The 23,185-nt window shown below is 41.7% G+C and overlaps 1 protein-coding gene and 1 long non-coding RNA gene across 2 annotated transcripts in view; both read right to left on the minus strand.

Moving 5' to 3' along the window:
• PDE4B (phosphodiesterase 4B) overlaps positions 1-23,185 on the minus strand; it is a 528,481-nt gene that overhangs the window by 93,639 nt on the left and 411,657 nt on the right. Inside the window, exons 5-7 of the mRNA XM_049618514.1 lie at positions 22,214-22,250; positions 22,021-22,091; positions 11,494-11,546 (exon numbers count right to left, since the gene is read on the minus strand). Coding sequence (XP_049474471.1) covers positions 11,494-11,546; positions 22,021-22,091; positions 22,214-22,250 — 161 coding nt within the window. The remainder of the gene's footprint in view (positions 1-11,493; positions 11,547-22,020; positions 22,092-22,213; positions 22,251-23,185) is intronic.
• On the minus strand, positions 6,964-8,650 carry LOC125913419 (uncharacterized). The gene is made up of 2 exons (XR_007455014.1): positions 8,242-8,650; positions 6,964-7,186 (listed from the first exon to the last, which is right to left on the minus strand). It is a non-coding gene; the product is annotated as an uncharacterized LOC125913419 (long non-coding RNA).

The following is a 23,185-nucleotide window of genomic DNA, read 5'->3' on the forward strand; positions in this document are numbered from 1 at the left end:
CATCCATTGGTGGACATTTGGGCTCTTTCCGTACTTTGGCTATTGTTGATAGTGCTGCTATAAGCATGGGGGTGCATGTGTCCCTTCGAAACAGCACATCTGTATCCCTTGGATAAATGCCTAGTAGTGCAATTTCTGGGTCGTAGGGTAGTTCTATTTCTAGTTTTTTGAGGAACCTCCATACTGTTTTCCAGAGTGGCTGCACCAGCTTGCATTCCCATCTCTTCTTTTACTTACAGTGCATTGTACTACCTCTCTTTCATTGTTCACTCTTTTCAATGATGTTTTTCAATAAATATTTTTTCAGCACCTGCCCTGTGCCAGGCACTGAGTACACAATCTAAAGGTGTAAGTAATCAAGAAAACAGGCAGTTACAATACATTAAAAATATCAATATTTATTTAATACTTTCTGTGTGCCGCATTGTGCTAAATCCTTTACATATGTTAATTTAGCTCCCACAATAATTTTTGCTGAAGGTCCTATTGTTGTCCTCATTGTACATAGGAGGAAATAAAGGCTCAGAGATGTTGAATTACTTGTCTATACTCGTACAGAAAGGAACAGAACCACAATTAAACTCAGCCAATCTGGATCCGGAGCTTGCCTGCCTAGCCATGAAGGTAGATGGAAGGGGCAGGTGCTGAGGAAGGCACCAGAGAAAGCACACCTACTGGGGGGGCACACAGGGGGTACCAGCAACCCAGATTTGCAGCTCAGGGAAAAGTGCTGTGTTTGAAATTCAAATCAGATCATGTCAATCTTTTTAAAATTCCTTAACGGCACCCCATGTAATTTAGTATAAGATCTACACATTTCACCGTGGCCTACAAATGCTCTGCTCGACTGGTCTCTCTCAGCTTCTTTGGTCTTGACCCTCACTGCCACCCTGTCGATCCAGATCTCAGTCTATAGCACCTTTGAGGTATTAGTTACTGTCTCTGCCCACCCAGCTCCTGCTCAATGTGTAGGTCTCAAGTTCAAGATTATTCACAAAGGCCTTCCCTGTTTCCTAATTTACATTAATCCCAATAACTAGTGATAATAATAATTAGAGTAAACATTAACTAATACTGGATGCCAGACAGTATTCTAAATGCTTTACATATAATAGCTTATTTAGATACTACAACAATCCTAATGGTAGGTAGTAGTATTATTCCCATTTTTACAGGTGAGACAATATTATAGTATTCTGTACTTTTCTTCACTATAGTGATCAAACATGTAATCATGTGTTTATTTAATTAATATTTCCTGGGCTGTAAGGTCCACAAGGTCAGGCTCTAAATTCATTCTCTTCCCCATTACTATATCTCCAGGGTCTAACACGATGTTTCTTATACGGTAGGCATCTGATAAACATTTACAAAATAAATTAATAAATGAATAATGGACATGTATGAGACATTTCTCTCAAGATTTGCACATTTTTTATTACAATAAAACGGATTGATAACAAAGGAATTAAAGAAGATTATTTCATAGTAATTATTAAAGCTGTAGATAGTTCAGTATATTTGTTTGCTCTCTTGTTGTGAAATCCTCACCAGCCCCCTTTCCGTCAGTTACAACTTCCGAGGTTGACAATGGGGTGGGGGCAGGGACAGCGTGGTCTAGACTAGAGGAAAGAGCATGTGTTTTCAAGAAATACAGATCTAGGTTTCAGTTCCGATTTTGTCACTGACTAACTATGTGGTCTTGAGTAGACCCCATGTATTCCCTGAGCCTCCTTTTCTAAACCTGTAAAATCAGACAATAATCTGCAGAACACTTCACTTCTGAGAATTAGGTAAGATAATGTACGCAGAGGGCCTAGCCCAGTGCCTGGCACATAAGAGGAGTTGAATAACTGCTAGCTCTTTTCCTCTCCTGCCATCAGAGGCAGGCAGGTGGGATTTGCAAATTATACAGTTTGCTAGGCAGGTAGTATTAACCAGACTACACTCTGGAAATTTGAAGTCAAAGCATAGCTGAGGGCATAGGGGCAACACTGCATTATCTGACCTGGCTGCCTCCATGGATAATCGTGATGGCCCCAACTCACACCATGGACACAGCCAAAGAGGAGGTAGGAAAAGTATACAAAACTCCGAGGGGTGACTTTTGGTACTTGTCAACAGCTCCGGTTGGGAGCAAGTCAAGACAATAAACTAAGAAAAAAGATCCAGTGAGTTCTCTCGCCTGTTCTCTGTTTCAGGGGGACAGTCCCTGCTTTGTTTCTCTTCTCTTGGGTGAAAGACTTCCCTGAAATGCTCCTGGATTCTGAGAATAGCGCTAAAGGCAACTCCATAAAGTGCTGGCCAGCGGATGATCAGAAGCAAGCAAGCAGAATTCACCCTGCCCCCAGGATCATGTGGTCTTGAGGATGCAGGCCGGAGAAAACAGAGAAGTTAGAAGATCCTCTTCCTGCCTCCTTTGTTTCCCAACATCCATGTTCATTCTGCTCTAGGCCAACCCTGACCTCCTTCTTACCTACCTCCTCCCACCCCCGGTAAAGAGAAGAGAAAGGGGTATAGGGGGTACGAGGGGGTCTTCCCATTCTCAGAAGTAACTGAGACAGGGCAGAAGAGTCTTTCCAAAAAGAGTCAAAGCCCTCCCCTAGCTGGACTCTGCCAGGAGGTTTAGTTTTCTCGCCAAAGGGAAGCTCCTGTTGGTGTTCTCTGCTGAACGCCCTGGGCTGAAAAGCCTGTGCCTGTCCAGGTGTGCACCAAGCCCTGAACATTGTATTTAAATACAACTGTAATTTGGGGCGCCTGGGTGGCGCAGTCGGTTAAGCGTCCGACTTCAGCCAGGTCACGATCTCGCGGTCCGTGAGTTCGAGCCCCGCGTCAGGCTCTGGGCTGATGGCTCGGAGCCTGGAGCCTGTTTCCGATTCTGTGTCTCCCTCTCTCTCTGCCCCTCCCCCGTTCATGCTCTGTCTCTCTCTGTCCCAAAAATAAATAAAAAACGTTGAAAAAAAAAATTTTTAAAATAAATACAACTGTAATGAGTGTACAGCTGCAATTAATCGATCTTACAAAGTGAAGTCCTCTCCGGCTTCATTTTAGCAAGAGAAAAGTCTCTGTTAGCTAAGATCCAGTTTATCAGAATCCCAGCTGACCATTCTCTGCAATCTGTTAAGAGAAAGAGCCACTCTCGTATAGTGGCTACCTTCGGCTCCAAATCTATTTCCATATTAGCAGGTTTTTATGGTTTTAAGGGAAACAAATCTTAAACTTCAAAGAAAGCTTGCTTCTAGACTGTATTCCTATAGGAAGGAAGTAGATCGGAACCTTTGAGACAGATCTGAACAAGGCTTTCTGTTTTGGTTCCCTACTTAGGCCAGCAGGCCTGGCCTCTTAGCTGTGACATGCTGACGGCCTGCTATGTGCTCGGTGCTATGGGAAACATGTTGCATTAACATGTTTAATCAAATGATACTACTATTGACACTTGTCAGGAGCTATTCTAAGTGCTTTTTGTATGTTTACACATTTAATCGTTACAACCAACATACAAGGTATGTAAAATTTCCATCCCAGTTTTGGAGACGGGGCGATTGGGACATGGAGAGGTTAAGTAATTGGTCCCAAGGTCACACACTAATGCAGCTGGGATTCGCAAGGGGCAGCTTGGTTCTGGAGTCTTCACTTTTAACCACTACACACATAGCTTTTGTCATTTAGCCCTCATAGCAATCTTACAAGATAGAATATTAAAATACCCACTTTCCAGACAAGAATGCTGAGTCTTAGAGAAATAATCTGTCTAAAGTATTGACCCAGGGATTCCCAGCCCAATTCAATTCAATATACTAATTGAATACCTGCTTTGTGCCAGGCACTGTGCTAGGCACCAAGGGTATACAACACAGAGTCACAGGCCAGTCACATTTAGTTGTTTTTTTAAATTGTATTTAACCCTGCCACTTCTTCCTGAAGTAATGGATAATAAAGAGCTTACTTTAAGGGGAGAAAAGTCACACGTAGTCAAGATTAGTCAGGAATGTCAGCATTGTGTAAATGCCCAAGAGCTAGAAGATATTTAGACAAGCCAAATATGAGATTTCTAGTCCTTTCTGATTCAGGCATGAGCATATACTCATTCGTATTTGTTTAGTCCATAAATATTTATTGAGCATTTACTATGTTCTGGGTCACATTTTATAAGTTGGGGATATATAAAAAAAAAGGTTAGTACTTGAACTTGGGACAGTCTTAGTTTAAAAGGGAATCAAATCAAATAAATAAATACAGCAGAATATGACATGAACAGCAAATGAGATTTTGAGATAATAATTAAGATAATAACTGAGAGTAATTTTGGATGAGTTGCAGGGAGCACATACAGAAGATGGTACATATGCTGAATCTTGAAGGAAAGAGGATGTACTTTCCAGATGGAAATGGGTAAAAGAATTAGTATTTACTAAGCATGTACTATACATCAGGGTCTGGTTTGAGACTATGTATTTAGTTTAATCCTGACTCCAGAATCCAAGAATCAGCGAGTGGAAAGAAGTTGTTCACCTGACAATGTAAGAGTATCCCTGAGCTGAATATGTGAGTAATATTTTTGGGAAAAGGCAGCCCAGACAGAAGGAGTGTATGTACAAAGGTAGAAAGGCAAGAAGAGCCTGGCATATTTGAGGGATAGTATGTTCAGGGCACCTCAGCCATCAACTGTGCATGAGGGCAGGGGTTAAAGTAAAAGATGAGGACAGAGAAGGAATTAGGAGCAAATTATGGAGGAATTGGTAAGAAGCGGGGATCCACTTGAAGGCAAAGCATAGCCAACTAAGGAAATAATTTAAGACTGGTTTTAGAAGAATAGTTCTAGTACCAGAATGGAGGGTGGGTTGCAATGAGGGGAAAGAGTGAGGGGAAGGACTGAGGACAATAAACTAAGTGGGAGGACCGCCATCGTGGTTTAGGTATGGGAGGATGAAGCACTGAACTAAGGAAGAGGGGGGTGGGGAAGAAAGGAGGGGGCATGATTACAGAAAAGGCTGCAAGAAGTGGCTGTCTGAGGTGAAGACAGAGATAAAGGATAGATGGTGAAGCCACTATTCAAAGCCAGGAATAGAGAATAAGGAGCAATGGTGGAGGGGGGATGGAGCTGGGCCTCCCGATTTACCTCCCAAGTTACCAGGAGTGGTCAGATGTCTGGCATTTATATGCATACTAACTGATAAGCAAGTAGGGCAGTGCTGGAGTAAGGAAGCATGGGGGGGGGGGGGGGTTGTGAGGGAGACAGGTGCTAAAGCCAACATGATGGATTCAGAGGACCAGACCTGAAGAAAGCTGTCTGCTCTACGTGGCTCCCTGACTCTGAGCCTATGAGGCAGAAGAGTCCAGGTGTGAGGTGAATCTTTGGCTCTGACAACCGGGACTGTCCAGGTAAATAGAGCTGTCAAAAATACCCAGAAGGAGACAGATGTTTCCTGAAGGGCTCTCTCCCACACGCCTGGGAGCTGCATGACCAGGCTTGAGGTAGGCAGCAGCTGGGGTTTGGGAGGACACAGGCACGTGGGCAGCCTCCTGTCTCCTGCGGCGGCTCTGCAGATGAGGCAGCTGAGAGAAGTGAATCTTTCATCCTAGCCTCCTCCTCCACCCTTTGCTCAGGAGCCCCAGCCCGCAGCACGGTGCAGGCTGCATAAAGGTTGATTCATAAATGGACGGCTGTAGCTAGAAGCCGCAAAGAAGTGGCAGAGAGGACAAAACTGAGCGTGCGTGTATATGTGTGTGTGTTCAGAGGAAACTGTTTATTCAGGGAACTATATATCAGACCCAGCCTTACTGGTGGACAATAGTGGTTTGCCCGGACAATTTATGCCACCAAATAAACACCAAGATGGGCTGTGTACAGCTAAAGGTGAGACATGTTTGCAAAAGTTGCGTGCCACCCTTTATTTACGGTCTCAATTACAGGAGATGCTTTCGCACACAAAACACGGAGGCCACAATATCTGGGCATCGCCTGAGCCTACTGTAACCAAAGAGAAAGAAAGGCCGGAACTAAAATGGAAAAGAAAAAAATAAACTGTGTTTGGAGATAGGTCTGCTACAGTATAAACTTTTCCCTTTCTCTGGCTTACTGCTATAGCAAAACCTGATGGTTGTCTTTGTAAAAAACGTGTCTGTATCTAGGTCCCTGGCAGTGATTTGCCTCTGGGAGGGCCAGCAATCTATTTAATGACTCCATTGACGTCAATAGCATAACTGAAATACTTACTAACATGCATGATTCCAACTTTCAGGGGTGGGTGGGTGGATGGTGTTTCTCAGCAGTACAAAAACATGAAGTGGAGTCATCCCGGAACGAACTCAAGTCTTTAGGCCGCAAGTGAGAGATTAGATGTTGCAGGTTTCATTGGTTCCATTTAATACGAAGAAATGGTCACACTAAATTTAGAAATTAATTTTCAACTGGTGAAATAGCCATTAATGGGCAGGGCTTTATTTTTGGCAATGTTTGCTCAAGGGTAACATTTTAACTCTTCACACTTTAGTTGACTTGTCAATGTTTTTGCAACTACCCACACTTAATTTTAGACATATATGAAATAATTGCAGATCAATATAAATAGCTCAATGTTGATGCTCTGGGGGTAAATGTTCAGAAGAGGACTATTTTAGACAAAAGCAGTTCTTATAAAACAACCATCTGGGGAATTATTCCCAGAATTACTGGGGCTTTTCTAGTGCATTTGCCCTATCACTTTGTATGCAGGCTGCTTAAACACTCCAGGTGAGTCATTAAGGCAATTATCCCAATAATTCAGGCCACAGGAGAATCAGAACACTAATGAAAAAATTATCCGACATTTCTATTTTTTTCTTTTTCTTTTCCTTTATTTTTTTCTCTTCTCCTTTTCTCTCTTTCTCTCTCTCTCCCTCTCTCTCTGTCTCTCTTTTTTTTTTTTTTTTGTTATCCGCCCTCCTCCCCCAATCTCTCCTTTATCATGTGTGGCCACAGCCTTTGGTAACACAATTGATTTTATTCGTATTTGTCCCTAAGTGTTGTAATCCTGTTCCAGAGTTCTTGCTTAATGTAGAAACCAAGCAAATGTCCTGCTTATGCCAGGCTTCATTTCCAGTCATCTGACACAGGCCGGCTCTCAGGCCACTGCTGTGGTTCTCAGAGAGAGAGCCCTTTACTCAAGCACACACAGTTGGTCTCTCATCCTAAGCCCTGGCAGCCCTGGCAAAGAATGAGAACTCAATCAATGTCATGACTTTTTGAAATTCTTAGAATCCAAGACAACTCTCTGAGCCCCTTGTCCACTCCTCAAGCAGACCCTGCATCTGGCACACCCCCATGAACCTTCTGGGGGATATTTACAACCAAGCACAGATATGGGAGGAACTCATACTGAGAAATAGGCTTCTTAGCAGAAGTACCCTTCTTCTGTTTTATCAACTGGTAAAGACTCATTTCCTCCCCCAGAATGGCCTGGACACATAATAGAAGAAAGGGATTCCCATGAGCACTGAAAAAAATTAATTAAGTCTGTTTTTCACTTAGGCCAACCTATTTCAGACATACCAGAAAGTCCTGTAATATCACATCTTATTTCTCCACATACAGGCATTTCTTGAAAAACATCTAATTGGCTGGTGTTGAAAACCACCATCAACCAGGGCTATGGAGACCCAGGCTGGGAAAGGCTCTGGGTCTGCAGCAGTCTGGCTTGAAGTCCTCAGGCAATTTTCTAGTCATGCTGTCATTTCCAAAGACCCATGGGTCTGGGGGGGGGGTTGTTCTTCATATCATCCGATCTATTATATTGGCAATGCTCTTACTCAACATGTTTATTGCTAAATTTTAGAAGATTAATATAGAATATCCCACCTTACACATCAATTTGACTGCTAAAATGTTGTATATATGATATATATTAAAGGTCAAGTCACATTTATATGAATCGGAGGTGCTGGCCATTAAAAGGAATACTTGCCTAATCCTTTTATAAAGCAAAGAGTCATTTGGTAAAGGCAGTGAACACTTGATGATTTATCCTTTCAGGGAATTCTTTCCACGACATATCTGTACTCACTATTGAAATGCATGCAAAGCCAAGGGATAGGATGGTTGGAAAAAGTGAGACAATTATCCTACACACACATGCACACACACAGTCACCCACCCACTCATGCACATGCATACACACACACACACACACACACATTGATTTTCCTCAATTATCTGATTTTTTCAGTTGAAATAGTTTTGAGGCCTGAAATCCTGAAAATTACTTCCAGTTTCCATGTTGAATGTGTACAGATGATAGAACCCTGCTTTGTTTTGGAGTGCTCTTTCTTCTATTTTTTCTCCCTTTCTGTTCCAATCCTCATGCATCATGTAGAAAAGCCTAGAATTCCTGCTTGTGAAAAAGTAAAACATGATAAAAATTAAGATGTTTGCCTGACTTTATAGCATTAGCATTTTCAACACCCCCAGCAGGATTTAGTGCATCTTTCTCCTTAAATCGGGAGTATATCATTTCTATGCTACTATACTTTCTGGATTTTACATTCTCAATACTTTACCAAATGCCAACTTTTTGTATTTAACTCTTTTTGTCAAAACCTGTATGACCACACAAATATATATGTACATATATATACTGTTACAAAGTGTGTTTCAAAACCTTTTTAATTCCAGTGGAATAACTGATGTTTTTTAATAGTAAAAAAAAAAAAAAAAACCACAGTTAAATATTTTTCATACTCATAGAGATGAAAATATTGATTCATAACTAAAATTTAATTTATGAACATTTTTTCTTAAAGTAAACCCCACATACTTATGCAATACTGACCACATCAAGATTTACTGTCTTCCTAGTAGGTGAAAATAGCTATGTTAATGAGTTTTGAACAATCAGGGGATGAATAAGGCACAGCGCCTGACTTCAAAGTGCTCCATTGCAGGAGATCCATAAGCCATGAATTAGAACACAATCTAGAATGGAATTGTTGCCATAGTGCAAAAAAAAAATAAATAAATAAATAAATAATAAAAAAATAAAAAAAAATAAAAATAATTAAAAAAGGAGCAATTACACTGATTTAAAAAAAAATACTGGGATGTCTTTGCAGAGGAGGGAAATTCGTGTTGCACCATGAGAACTGAAAAGAATGACCTTGTTTCAACAGTGAAAATAAAGGTATAGAAGACTAAGTGATTTGCTTTTATGTCCCCCATGAATAATTTCAGTCAGTGATCAATTTGTAAGACCCAATGCACCAATTTAGCAACAAGTCCTGACAATTGTCTTTTTGAAATGAATTGCATTTCCTTCATTTAGATGCATGGAAAAAAAAAAACCTCTTAAAAGTATTTGGCTTTTTCTCTTTCTCTCTCTGTCTCTTTCTCTCTCTCTCTTATACCTTGCTCTTTGTACAAGAATAGTCAGGATTTCCTAACAAATTAGATTGCTGCTAAATCTGTTTAAATGATCGTGGGTTTCTTGTATCTTTTATCTTAGATCTCAATTGAAATACATGAGCCCAACTTGAGTTGATGATAAATGAAAACCTGATCTTATTATCATGAAAAATCATCTTTGAAAGCACTGCTTCAGCCTTCAATGCGGTTTGCTTGGAGCCACTTACTTTTCATTCCCTTTTAAACTTTCTATTTAAACACACCTCTTTGTCACACGCTGATAAATATTAAAATACCAGGAAAAATCTGCCTGACTTATTTAAGCTGATAATAAGAACAAAACACAGGATGTGTGTATCCTCCTTCCTCTTCTGACTGGGCTTAAGCGTTAAGGAGATTTTGAAACCTATAATTACGTAATAATTGGTATCGCTACATTCTCTTCCCGATGAAAAGCCAGAATTTTTGTAGTTTGCCACAAAGACAGACAAAAACAAATTGCCTAAGTGGTATTGTTATTTCTTTGCTCCATTGTTTTAAAGAATTTAGCCAAAGAATCTCTAGTTGCCGAGCTGTAGTCACTGTGCCAAAAATCACAAAATGATCTTTCCAGCAACATCTCTAGCTAATGAGCTAATTTATAGAGCCATAAATATCACAGATTCTCTGAATGTGTGTCAGTATTTATTACAAAAAAAAAAGAAAACAGTTTAAATATTCGAATTGCTGTCAAAGGCTTTGGAGCGAATTTGGCGAACAGAAATGTGAGCAAAGGTGTCTCACTGGTAGGCTAATATGATGAAATGATAAAGGAGTTTCAAAACCACCTCCTTTGATCACTGACTACGTAACACCAGTTATATGGTAAAACCCTCTATGGAGTTTCCTTTTATCAAACTTCTAAAGGAAACGGTACATCAGCACAGCAGGTTTTTGAAGCCCCTGGACAGAGCACTATTTTCTTCTCTCCATTTCATACCATGGGGGTCTACAGGCAAATTTACTTTTACTTAATATCTTCCTTTCACTTTTATTCTTGTTCTCAGTCTTTTTCTAATAAAAATAGGTTTAAAGGTGTGTACTATAAATACTTCAGAAGCCAAGGAGTCAATGGAACCTATGTTTTTGTTCCTTTCTTTAGAAGGTGGGCTTCTGTATTATGTCCGTTATTCACGTGGCTGTGATGCCAGCCAGAGAACACTACATGCAAGGAAGGAAGATGGTTAAGTATAAAGCAAAGGGAATACCGAAGCTGGAAACAGAGAAGTGTACCAGGCAGTGCTGTTTGGTGTCAGGCAATCTCAATAGAGCTCAACTTATTCGTTTCTCCTGTGGTTTTTACTCAGGCCTACCGCTACGCTAGTGGGGGTAGATTCAAGGGGGAAACTCCATTTTGGACTTGGAAACAATGCCACATAACAGGTTGCATCTTTTGTCACATACAGTTTATGTTCAATCCATCTCCCTGGTGTTCCTTCAGGGTAGCCCCTCCCCTACATAGCTTTCAACTCTGCATGTAAAGCATATGCACAGCACTGAAAGATGAGAGGTTAGGTTTCTTAAACACACACACACACACACACACACACACACACACACACATATCTGAGGAACAAAGTTGGATGACCTCCAAGGGAAATGATTTGTGACCTGGAACAGCCTTTGGTTTCACACCTGGAAAGGATGTAGACTCAAGTGGGACCTATAGTTGACGCTAAGAGGAAAACCACTAATATGCTCTGTGGGGCCAACCAGGGGGCCCCTGACGGTCTTTGAAGTTAGCTCTCCTGAGCACACCGGGGCCAGCAAGCTGAGGTCGCTTTGCAGTGTCAATCCAGCTCTGCCTTCTGTCTCTCTCCTGGGGTGCAGCAATACCACACATCCATCGCACCCTGAAAACCTAGGCCTGCACATGATGGGACAATTGTTTAATACTGCTTTTCATTTGGTTTTACAGGGAAAGAAGTAAAACTCTACTATGTCTTTGAAAAAAGTCATCGAGAGACTTTGGAGGACCCTGATATGCAAGTAAGTGCCATCATTCTAAAACAGCTGCTGAACAAATGACACGTGTTATGATTCTGAAACACGGACTTAGGCCTCATGACGGTGCTTACCTTGCAGGTTTACTCTGGAGACAGGTGGCTGACTAGCAGCAGCTGGGGACCTCCTGTGGAGACAGAAAAGAAGGCCTGAGTCTTTGTATCACTATCACCCCCATGTTCCCCTCCCCCCCACACCCCCACACCTCACCCCAGCCCATGATCACTGAGGAGTTTCCCAGGTCATAATGAGCTATCAAATGACATCATGCTGTCTTCGGAAGGCAGGCTCCTGTAACACTGGTGGATGACTGCAATCCTCTGACATCCAGATGGCCCGGAATTTCCCCACGCACAGCCTCCTGGATGCTCCAACTCTTCGGGAAGGAAGTCGTTTACTCCAGGTCCCTAACCAGCCCCTCTGTTTTAGGTTTCACAGTTCCAAAAGGCCCTCAGACAATAGGCTTGCTCAGGAATAACACCAAATGTCAGAGTGGATCCCAATTCCTTTGGTAGTGTGGTAGAAAGTTATGCCAGACAAAGGGGTCCTGAGAAACCAATCAGTCTGGGCCTCCCTTTTGCGCTTCAGGAAACTGAGACCCAGAGACGTGAAGTCAGTCGCCAAAAGACACAGAACAGGAATCCAGGTTGCTTAACATAAGGAGTGGTCTTTCACAGAGGAACGGGCATTATTCTACATTGTAACAAGCCTGCTGATATTAAGAGTCCAATAAAAGTAGCAAACAAACTTGTGCTCCAGGAGTACTGGGGCTCCTCCTTTTCTTTTTTGTTTTTCTTCCTTGTTTATTTCTCAACCCTACCGCCCAATTTTGCTGGTCTTACCAACCTTTTCATGCTTTGCAGAACTTCTACCCAGTGCATTACAGAAGAGCCTGCCCAAATAGTATAGAGCAGTAGCCCTCACACTTTAGGGTCATCAGAAATCACCTAGAGGGCTTACCAAGACCCCCACTGAACCCAACCCCCAGGGTCTTTGAGCAAACTGCCCTAGGATGAGCTGGAGAGTGTGCGTTTCTAAAAGATCACTCATGGTGCTGATGCTGCCAGTCTGGGGGGCCCATTTTCAGAACTGTTAGAATAGAGGGCTGTCTGGCCCACTAAAGAGCAATAGCATATTAGCAACAAGCAAGGGACTGAGACTCTAGGCCAGTCAGTGGTTCTCAAGCATAGATGAGCAATGTTCTCACTTGGGGAGCTATTAAAAATATGATTCCCTTTCCCATCCCTGGAGAGTCTATTTCAGCATATCTGGGATGAGGCCTGAGAATCTGTATTTTTTACATAAATCTATGAATTCTGATCTACAACCAAGTTTGGGGAAGAAGCCAAATTATAAATGACAGAGAATAGCCTGCAAAGATGTTGTTAAGAAAGGGTCTCTCCACTGGTATGGCCACAAGTTTTCTTTCTAGGTTCTTAAGAGCACCAGATCCATCCGTGATCTATTAGGGGTCATCTAGCTTCCAGGTAGCATACGTGACGTGACAGCTGCAGAGTCTAATGGGAAGGATTCATGTTTACCAAACATTTACTAGCTAGGTCATTCTAGGCAAGGTACTTTTAAACCCTCTGTGTCATTGCCATCCAATGATTACTTTTTTTCGGCTAGACATCATGCTACGTACTTCTTAGCTTCCACTGAGAATACAATCATCTCATTTTAAGGATAAGAAAACTGAAGCAGAGTAGTTAAGAGGTTAAGAAATATGCTGGAGCATACATGGTTTGTAATTGACATGGTTGAGATTCAATGCTGTCTTTCTGAATCCAAAGTGCATTCTCTTTCCACTATTTCATCTGCTGATAACACCTGCAGTAATACTGAGGGCTGTTTTTCAGGAAAAGTAAGAGATAAAATTCCAAACTCCTTAGCTGAGCATTCAAAGTCCTCTGCTCTTTGGCCTCAACATACTTTTCCCAGCTTATCTGTCAGAATTCCTCCCTGACATTTCATCTCAAACCATTGACTGGCTGTTGGATCTCACGTATCTTGTACTTCTCCTTAGCAGCACTTTAAAATTGTAATTAAAACAGGCAGTAATTAGTGTTCAGTATAGAGCTCCTTAGTTTAAATATAAAATTTATGCAGGCAGGGAACAACTTGTTTACTACAGGATCTCTGGAACCCAGGACGGCCCTTCATATGCTAAGCTCTCAGCAAATACTTATTGAAACAAAGAATGAAAAAAGGAAGGAAGGAAGGAAGGAAGGAAGGAAGGAAGGAAGGAAAGAAGGAAGGAAGGAAGGGAGGGAGGAAGAGAGGCAGGGAGGGAAGGAGGAACGAAGAGAGGCAGGGGGAGAGGGAGGGGGGGAGGGAGGAAGGAAGGAAGGAAGGAAAGAAGGAAGGAAAGAAGGAAGGAAGGAAAGAAGAAAGGAAGGAAGGAAGGAAGGAAGGAAGGAAGGAAAGAAGGAACTTGTACTTTGACAAGGCCAGACTTGATCGCTTATTTTTCCTTGAACAGGTCCTATTCCTTTCTTGATATTGCTCAGGCTATTCCTCTGAAAAGGAAACTCTCCCACACAAATTCACACATGTAAATATCACCTACCTTTCTATGATATTGTAATTTATGATAAGAAATACATATCTATGCTTGTTTATTTATTTATCTATCTATTTATTTATTTATTTATGTATTTATTTATTTATTTATTTTAGAGAGAGAGTGTGCGTGCAAGTGGGAGAGGAGCAGAGGGAGAATGAGAATCTTAATCTCCACACTGAGGAGAGAGAATCTTTTTTTTTTTTTTTTTTTTTTTTTTGAGGAGAGAGAATCTTAAGCATCTTAAGCAGGCTCCACACTCACCATGGAACGTGCCTCAGGGCTCAGTCCCAGAACTGTGAGATCATGCCCTGAGCTGAAATCAAGAGTCGAACACTCAACCAACTGAGCTACCTAGGCGCTGCTGCAAGAAATCTGTATTTGATCTTTGTCTTCATTCCTATTACCAGATCCTAAAACTCTAAGAATTTTGTAAGTGAAGAGAGATATAAAAAGTGTCCTGTGTTATGTTAATGAGGAGACTTATGGAAAGTCTCTAGGTAACCTAAGGATGGGGGCTAATTGCCAGGGAAACCAACCACATGATTAGAGGGTTGACACTTTCAGCCCTCCTCAGACCTCTGGGGAGACAAGAGGAGCTGGATGGAGACTGAGTTCAGTCACCAGCGGCCAATGATTTAATCAATCGTGGCTATGTAATGAAGCCTCCATAAAAACCCAAAAGGACCAGGTTTGGAGTGTTTCCTTGCATTCCAGGTTGGTGAATGCAAGGAGACTGGGGAAAGGGGCACCTTCCAAGAAATGGAAGACTTGTTGCCCTTTCCCACATACCTTGCCCTATGCCTCTCTTCCATTTGGCTCTTACTGAATTATATCCTTTTATAATAAACCAATATTCTAGTAGGGAAAATTTTTCTCTGAGTTCTGTGAGCCAGTCTAGCAAACTGGCTAGAGGGGTCATGGGAACCTCTGATCTGTAGTTGGTGGGTCAGAGGTACAGGTAGCAAACTGGACTTGCAACCAGTGTCTGAAGTGGTGAGTCGTCTTACAGGACTGAGCCCTCAACCTGTGGGATCTGATGCTATCTCCAAGTAGACAGGTCAGAATTGAATTGAACTGCAAGGCACTCAGCTGATGTTAAGGAAAAATTGCTTGGATGTGTGGGGAAAAAAATCCACACATTGGAATCGGTGTCAGAATCAAAACTTCAAAGGTCAAATGCCATCTTCTGCGAAGGATGTCATCATGTTAGCTAAAATTGACCCCTCTTCTAATATCCCATGGTGCCTTGTTTGTACCTTTAAGGTTATTTCCTCATGTTACAACTCATATGGGCACATATTATCCCCACCACAAATCTGTGACCCATTGAGGGGAGGATTCAGTGCCGACTCCTTTCCATATAGCCTCTGTAGGACCCACCAACCTGCCACACAAATAGTGGGAACTCCATAAATATTGGTGAACTGTCAATTGAATGAACCGTTGATGTAAAAATCATCTGAGGAGCCAAATACCATGAGAATGTTTTATCTGGTTTCCTTTTCTACAAAACCTTTTATCTGGTTTTGGTTCTACATACTACCCACAGTTGCACAAACACAGCATACACTTGTGTCACTGGGCCTTTGCATATGTTTTGCTCAGCTTTATATGCTTTTCCTTCTTTTTCAGTGGCAAACTCCTTCCCCTGTACTAGGAATCCCCTCAGGTATCACTTCCTCAGCTAAGCCTTCCCCAGTGGGAGTAGTCACTGTCTATGCTACCTACGGTTTGCTACATTTGCCCCATCATGACGCTGTTCAGACTGTATCTCACTTCCTATTTTCTTGTCTATCTCACCTGCAAGAGATTTAAGCAAAGACTGAATCTCATTCATCTTTGTCACCTTGGAATTGGCAAAATATTTGCTATGATATAGGTATTCAATATGTATTCATTGGATTAATAACATGTCTTTAATGATTTCACTTTGCCTATCTTCCTGAGTTCCAAGGGTGGCTTTTGTGAAAGAAGACATTGAACTAGGAGACCCTAAATGTTTGGGGATCTCTTTCTTTTTTAGTTTTTCTAATTCTTATTCATTTTTGAGAGACAGAGAGAGATAGAGTGTGAGTGGGGGAGAGGCAGAGAGAGGGGGAGACACAGAATCCGAAGCAGGCTCTAGGCTCTGAGCTGTCAGCACAGAGCCCGATGCGGGGCTCAAACCCACACACCATGAGATCATGACCTGAGCTGAAATCAGATGCTCAACCAACTGAGCCACCCAGTCACCCCAGGAATCTTTGCTTTCTTAACAGTTAGGCTACTCACGGCACCCAATTCTCCCAATGTCTTCTTGAAAATGACATAAATTATATAAATTCCCTTGTCCCAGGAGTTCATTTTGAAAATAAAGCTCTTATTTAGAGTTGTTAATCCAGATAAGCATCTGTGTGTGCAAGCTTTGCAAAGGCAAGAACCATGTTTATTTCGCTTACCACTTATTCCCAAGATCCGGTATAATGAAGAGGCTCAACACAAACTAAACGAGTGAATGACTTCTGGAAGCTGCATTATTACTTACAGGGCATGAGAGTGCCAATTAGAAAACCGTCATGAGTGCCAGAAGAAAATGCCATTGGTCGCCCAGTTTCCAGTGGTTCCTAACTTATAGAAGAATCCTAAGTTATGTGCCTGGATTAAAGATGGTGATATTAATAGGGAGGATAATTTGGCCACAGCAGTTAATAATATTTTACAGCCCTGAATAGTACAGTGGAGAAAGAACTGGACTATGAATCAGAAGACAGGAATCCTAATCCTGGCTCTGGCACCTTCTAAATATATAGCCCTCGGCAACTCACTGAACCTCTCAGTTTCTTCCTCACTTGGGGAAGGCAGGAGGCAAATAACATTTACTGCTAATTTACAGTGTGCCAGCTCCTGTGTGAGGGTTTTACATATATTTCCTCACTTACTCTGAGGAAATTTGGCTGGGTTCTTTCCCCTCTGAATGCTCAAGATTTTATTATTCTCAGCTAATTTAAATCCCATGCCAAAGGACATAAAGCAATGAAAGATATACAATGAAAACAAAATTAAATGGCTATTAATTCTTTCTCAAAGATTACATACATGTTGATTGAATTATGCCTTGGAAGAATGTTGATACAGAGATGTTACATGATTTCCTGATAGCCACTGGTGATTTCTGTGATGTTAGTGACACAGTTGAATGATGGGGAACACCGTTTTGCTTCTAGCTGCTATATTCCCTGGTTATCAGACTGACGAATGGTGGGCATTCTCATTCATGTGATTTCTCCATCAGCTGAAGCCAGTAAATGCTTTAGGGATGCTTATCTGAATTAACAGCTCTAAATGAAAGCCATATTTGCAAAATTAACTCCTGGGACTAAAGAAATAATAGCTTTTAATTTGAAGCCAAGAAATACAGGCCCAATCAAGCATCTCTCAATGGAACATTTCACGGAAGTGCAAGGAAATCACCTCAACAGAAACTGAGATTTTCACCCTTTGGGTGGTAAAGCTCAGGCAGACAATGAACTATTTTTCAGTAGAGCAAAGAGCCAAAAGATAAAGGAAATCTTGACTTAAGAGAAGTATAGTTCTATGTGGGAGTTCCTTTTTATATAATAAACCACACTATCCAGATGTCTCAAGAAAACCATTCCAAGGACAGAATTCTTGCTTAAATGTTACATTTAAGCCAAGGAGTGGCACCCTGGAACCCAAGGCAAATGTCCCAGAAAGCCACTTATGAGTTCCATGGATCTTGTAGTTTCAGTTGTTAAGATAAGTGACTATGTGGGGGAAATGCTGTCAGTATGGTGGATCCATTCCTGGCAGGTACTGTTGTCCTCAGTTTTCTTTATTTGAGGGTACTGACTATCTAGGAATACAATGGGTTCATTAAGTGAACCCCCTAAGCGGCTTCATTTGTAGCTAAAACACATCATTGAGTTCTCAGCCTCCCAGGGAAGCTCTAATAGAACATATGCCCTGCCTTGAACTTCTGTTACGTGGTGTTGGTTTCAAGAAAATGCTTGGGTGGGGGTGCCTGGGTGGCTCAGTCGGTTAAACATCTGACTCTTGATCTCAGCTCAGGTCTTGATCTCCGGGTCGTGAGCTGGAGCCCTGTGTTGGGCTCTGTGCTGGGTGTGGAGCCTACTTAAAAGAGAAAAGGAAAGGAAAGGAAAGGAAAGGAAAGGAAAGGAAAGGAAAGGAGAGGAGAGGAGAGGAGAGGAGAGGAGAGGAGAGGGGAGGAGACAAGAGGGGAGAGGAGGGGAGGGGAGAGGAGAGGAGAAGAGAGGAGAAGAGAGGAGAAGAGAGGAGAAGAGAAGGGAAGAGAAGAGAAGAGAAGAGAAGAGAAGAGAAGAGAAGAGAAGGGAAGGGAAGGGAAGGGAAGGGAAGGGAAGGGAAGGGAAGAGAAGGGAAGGGAAGGGAGAGAAGACAAGACAAGACAAGACAAGACAAGACAAGACAAGACAAAAGAAAATGCTTGGAATCAATTAGGATCAACTCTACAAATGTGGGTGGGGATGGATCTGAGAAAGATCATCAGACACAACTATCCTACTGACGGAGATTTATTCTGTTTGGTGAGTGTGGTTTGGTTTGGACCAAAGGTGATGCAAAGGGCCATGATTTGGAGAGTGGTCCTCAGTCACAGTGTGAGAATGGACTCTGGATCAGCTCTGTATATAGCAGTTATGGTCTTAGGGTCCTCTAGTTCTTGAAGGTTTATGTGGCTCAAAACCCTCAAGGCTGTGGAAAGACCTGATTCCCAAGGAAGTAGCTTCAGCTGACATAGCCTATTAATCAGCACAGTTAGGCTGAATGTTCCCATACTTACAGAAAAAGAATATCCAAGTTTCTTGCTAACAAATGGTAACTGAAAACAACCCCCACTCTCGCCCTGGAGCTATGCAGTGCAGTGACCTTGAGTCCCGCTAAACCACAGAAGCCTTTGAAATGTATCCTTATTAATCTTTCCTCTCCAGTTCCCACCTCCATCATCTCTGTCCAGGGCTTCACTCCTAATATCTTAATTCCTGAAAACACTCCTAGCTCATGTCTCTGTCTTCGGGCTCTCTGACCTTCATCTATTCCCTAAGTTCTGCCTAAATGACTGTTAAAAATATTCAGCGATTTCTTCCCATAACCAAGAAAACGTATTTAGTGTAGTGAATGCAAAAATGTGAGGTAACAGAAATAGAATATATTGGTCTCTGCCCCCAATTCCTGGCACAGAGCTGCTAAAACTCTTATAATTTCCTAAGTGATTAGAGCAACAGGAACATCTTGTGTTCCAATGACATGACTCTAGGTAAGCTCCTGGGAGGGGATGGTCACCAGAAAGACCAAGCCGGGATTAGGGGCTTGAAATTTTCAGCCCTACCTCTCACCCTCCAGAGAGGGGAAAAGGGCTAAAACCAGAGTTATCATTGACCATGTGTATGTGATGAAGACTGCATAAAATGCCAGTAGCACAGGGTTCAGAGAGCTTCCAGGCTGGCAAACATATTTACCCTGAGAGGGTGATGCCCCCCATTTCCACAGGGACAGAAGCTCCTGTGTTTGGGACCCTCTCAGATCTCATGCTATGTTTTTCTTATCTGGCTGTTCATCTGTGTCCTTTATCATGTCTCTTAATCAACTGGTAAAGGTAAGTATTTCTCTGAGTTCTGTGAGCCACTCTGGCAAATTCTTTGAACCTGAGGAGGGACTCCTTGGAACCTCTGATCTGTAGGAAGTAAGTCAGAAGCACCTGAGCTGTGACTGACATCTGAAGTGGGAAGCAGCCTTGTGGGACTGAGCCTTTAATCTGGGATCTGACGGGATCTCCAGGTAGATAGTGTCAGAATGGAGTTAAATTGTAGGACACCCAGCTGGTGTTGGAGATTTGCTTGTTGTTGGGGGGGCGGGGGTGGAACCTCCACATATTTGGTGACCAGAGTATCAGAAATAAAGTGATTTCTCAGTAGTAAAGAAGACTCACAGGGAATAAAAACACAGGAAGAACTGGGTTTTTCCCTACACAGGAAAGACAACAACTGTTTTTCCTTATAAAGAATGCTGCAGTGAGAGTCAGGATGCCAGGTTTCAAGTCTGACTCTGTTCTTCACCAGAACTGGTGTCTTCTTGTGCAAGTCATTTAATCTCCCTAAGCTTTGTCTCCTTGTCTACAGAGTCAGAGGCAACAATACCTGTCATAAACAGCACTTATGATGATTATCACTGAGATAATGGATGTGAAAACTCTGAAGTGTTACACTGCCTGGATTCAGCAAGAGAAATGTAGCTATCAATTATAATAGCTCACATTTATGGAGCACCTATGATGTGCTAGGTGCCATTATAAATGTTCTACACATGTCAACTCATTTAATTCTCAGAGCAACCTTATTTTATAGATTGGGAAACTGAGATATAGAGAAATTGTGCCCAAGTCACATAGTTGTCAAGTGGTAGGATTGGGTATGAGGCCAATATGTATGGCCCCAGAGGTCATATTCTGCAAAGAAAAAAAAAATGTGGGGAAAAGGGAGGGATCCCTTCTGACAATATAATTTTCCAAATAATCTATGGTCTTTTTCCAACAATTATTTATTTGGACATTTATACATGGGATGCATATTTATGGAGCAAATACTATGTGTCAGGCATTTTGTTAAATCTTAGAAATTCAAGGAAAAGTAAGTGTAATTCTGGAAGGACCTCAAGGGACACACAATCTAGTGGTGGGCAGAGACCCATGAACAGTGTGATAAGGTTGGGAGAGTGCTCTGGGACCACTGAGGGGCACTCAGCCAGGCTTGGTGGGGTCAGGGGAAGCATACTGGTGACAGTGATAGTACAGATGAGCTATAAAAGACAAGTAGGATTTAGCTAGGCAATCACTGGCCGGTAGAGAGAGACTTTTGAGGAAGAGAGAACAGTAAATCCACAATTAGGATGGAAAATAGAACATGCAGGGAGCAACCAGACCATAGTCATTGGAATGTGATCCCATGTGGCCAGAGACTTGGTCTGATTGTTCACCACCAGATGCTCTGGCACTTCCTATTCAAATGGCAGCCCTGAAAGGGCAGAAAACTTGTCTGTTTGGGTCACTATTATATCACCAGTTCCTGGTAAAAGGTAGTGCTCAATAAATATTTGTCAAAAACATACATGTATGCATGGAGGCATAGCACGTGCCAATAAATACTTCTTGGGTGAGTTATTTAATAGGTGAACAAACAGGGATACACCTGCAAAAGAGGCTGGGCAAGTCTCTAGCTTTCATGTCTACTCCATCAAATATAAACCCAATCAACTACCAATCAAACTAACTTGAGTTGGATCATGAAGTACCTTGGGTGTCATTCCACAATTGTTGATTCTAGGACCTTCTGAGCCCTGTGATGATCTTTTAAAATGCTGGATAGTAACCTGCATAATACTTAGATTCATAGATTGAAATGGTTTTGGAGGAGAAAGTTATGCAGGAATATCAAGTTCAAACCCTTCATTATAAAGATGAGGAGACCAAGGTTCAGCAATAAACTGACCAAGGTTATATAGCTATTTGGGGGCACAGAAGACAATCCCACTCTTATTCATCAAGTTGCATGAACCTATTTATATATTATCAAAAACAAAAGGCAACTTGGACTTGAATATTTTGGTACCTTTAATCTTGAATCTGAATTTCTGAATTCATTAATAGATATTCCAAAAGAAATTTAATAGAATTTACATCTGTTATGGATAAGTATTCATACTTCCCAAAGCAGTAAGTATAAATGTCAAAAAAATCCTCATCTCCACCTTTCATTTGTTGAACTCTTACTGTCTACTAAGTGTAAAGGGCACAAAGATTAAGAAGATCCAGACTAATTCTCACATCTTACCAGTTCTAAAATACTATGATGTTCCATCCTATTTTCAAATTTCATCATGTATCCTAACTTAGTTTGGAGGGCTAATTTCCATGCAATGTTTTTTTTTTCCTTTTTTTTTTTTTTTAGTGCTGTTCAATGTTTTTGCCTTTATGGAAGGCATAACTCCACAAAAAGTCCATGCTTACTTGTTGGATGCTCCATGAAGGTTTGTCAGTACAGTAAAATTGTTTCTCACACTTCGCAAGCTGGCAAGGACCTATAAGGACAATGATCAGGATGGTTAGGAACAAAAGGAGATGAATGGGCAGGTTCAGAGGCCACACATAGAAACTACCCAGAGAGACAGGGAGAGCAAGCCAGGGCCAGCAGGATACATACCTGGGCAAAAGGTGTTACAATCAAGTCATCGCCATGTCTGGTGAAAAGAGAGAAAAGAAACATTTAAAAGTGCCTTTGAATTATAACACATAAGCTGTAATATTAAACTTGATCAGTGTTAGCAACACAAGTGTTACGTAAGTGCATCTACCTGGGTATAAGGCAGGACTTATCTAGGCATAAATGGGGACCTTAGGGACTTGAAAGAAAAAAAAATACCTAGGTTTATGGCTCCTGGGCTTACAGGGACACATGAAAGCACTTGCAAATAAGCATATATCCTCAGGGTACATTCCCATTTAATAGCAGACCCACAGTACTGTAATTCAAAGCGACTTGGTTGCCAGAGGTAGGAAATTCAAAGGGAAGGCTGCTCACCAGCACACACACAGAGTTGGAAAAAATGGCACAACAGCCTGGATAAAGGTTAACTTTGGATTTCCTGGCTTTTGCTGATTTGAGCCACAGCCTTAATGCCATTTAAACACAGATTTCTGTCTGGGAATCCCATTACTTTTTGTTTCTAATATAACTTTTTTTCTTAAAGTACCCAAGGAAAATCTTTTAATGGGAGTGTACAGGATGAACCTACCATTACCATATCATTGTTGCTCACTTTGTCCCAAAGATCTGATTAAGCTCTACCTAGTTATGTAAATCTGTACTTAGGAAGAGTCTAAAGCATATTTTCAGAAATGCACTCTCTCTCTAGCACAAGCTTTGATTAATTTGCTTAAGTCCACATTCAGCAAGTTCTTCATAAAGTCATTAGAAGACACATTGTCATTAGTTGTAGACACAAAATCAGGCCAATCTGTTATCACAGTGTGAATCCTAACAGCTGTGCAGAAGTTGGTTGACAATGAGCTTCCTTCAATGTCTGATCTCTGTCCTCATAATCCTCATACAAACATGGCACCTTATTTGTTAATAACGTGAATGCAACCAATGACTATTAAGCACCAGCCGCGT

The sequence above is a fragment of the Panthera uncia genome (genome assembly GCF_023721935.1).
Source record: "Panthera uncia isolate 11264 chromosome C1 unlocalized genomic scaffold, Puncia_PCG_1.0 HiC_scaffold_4, whole genome shotgun sequence".
Lineage (NCBI taxonomy): Eukaryota > Metazoa > Chordata > Mammalia > Carnivora > Felidae > Panthera > Panthera uncia.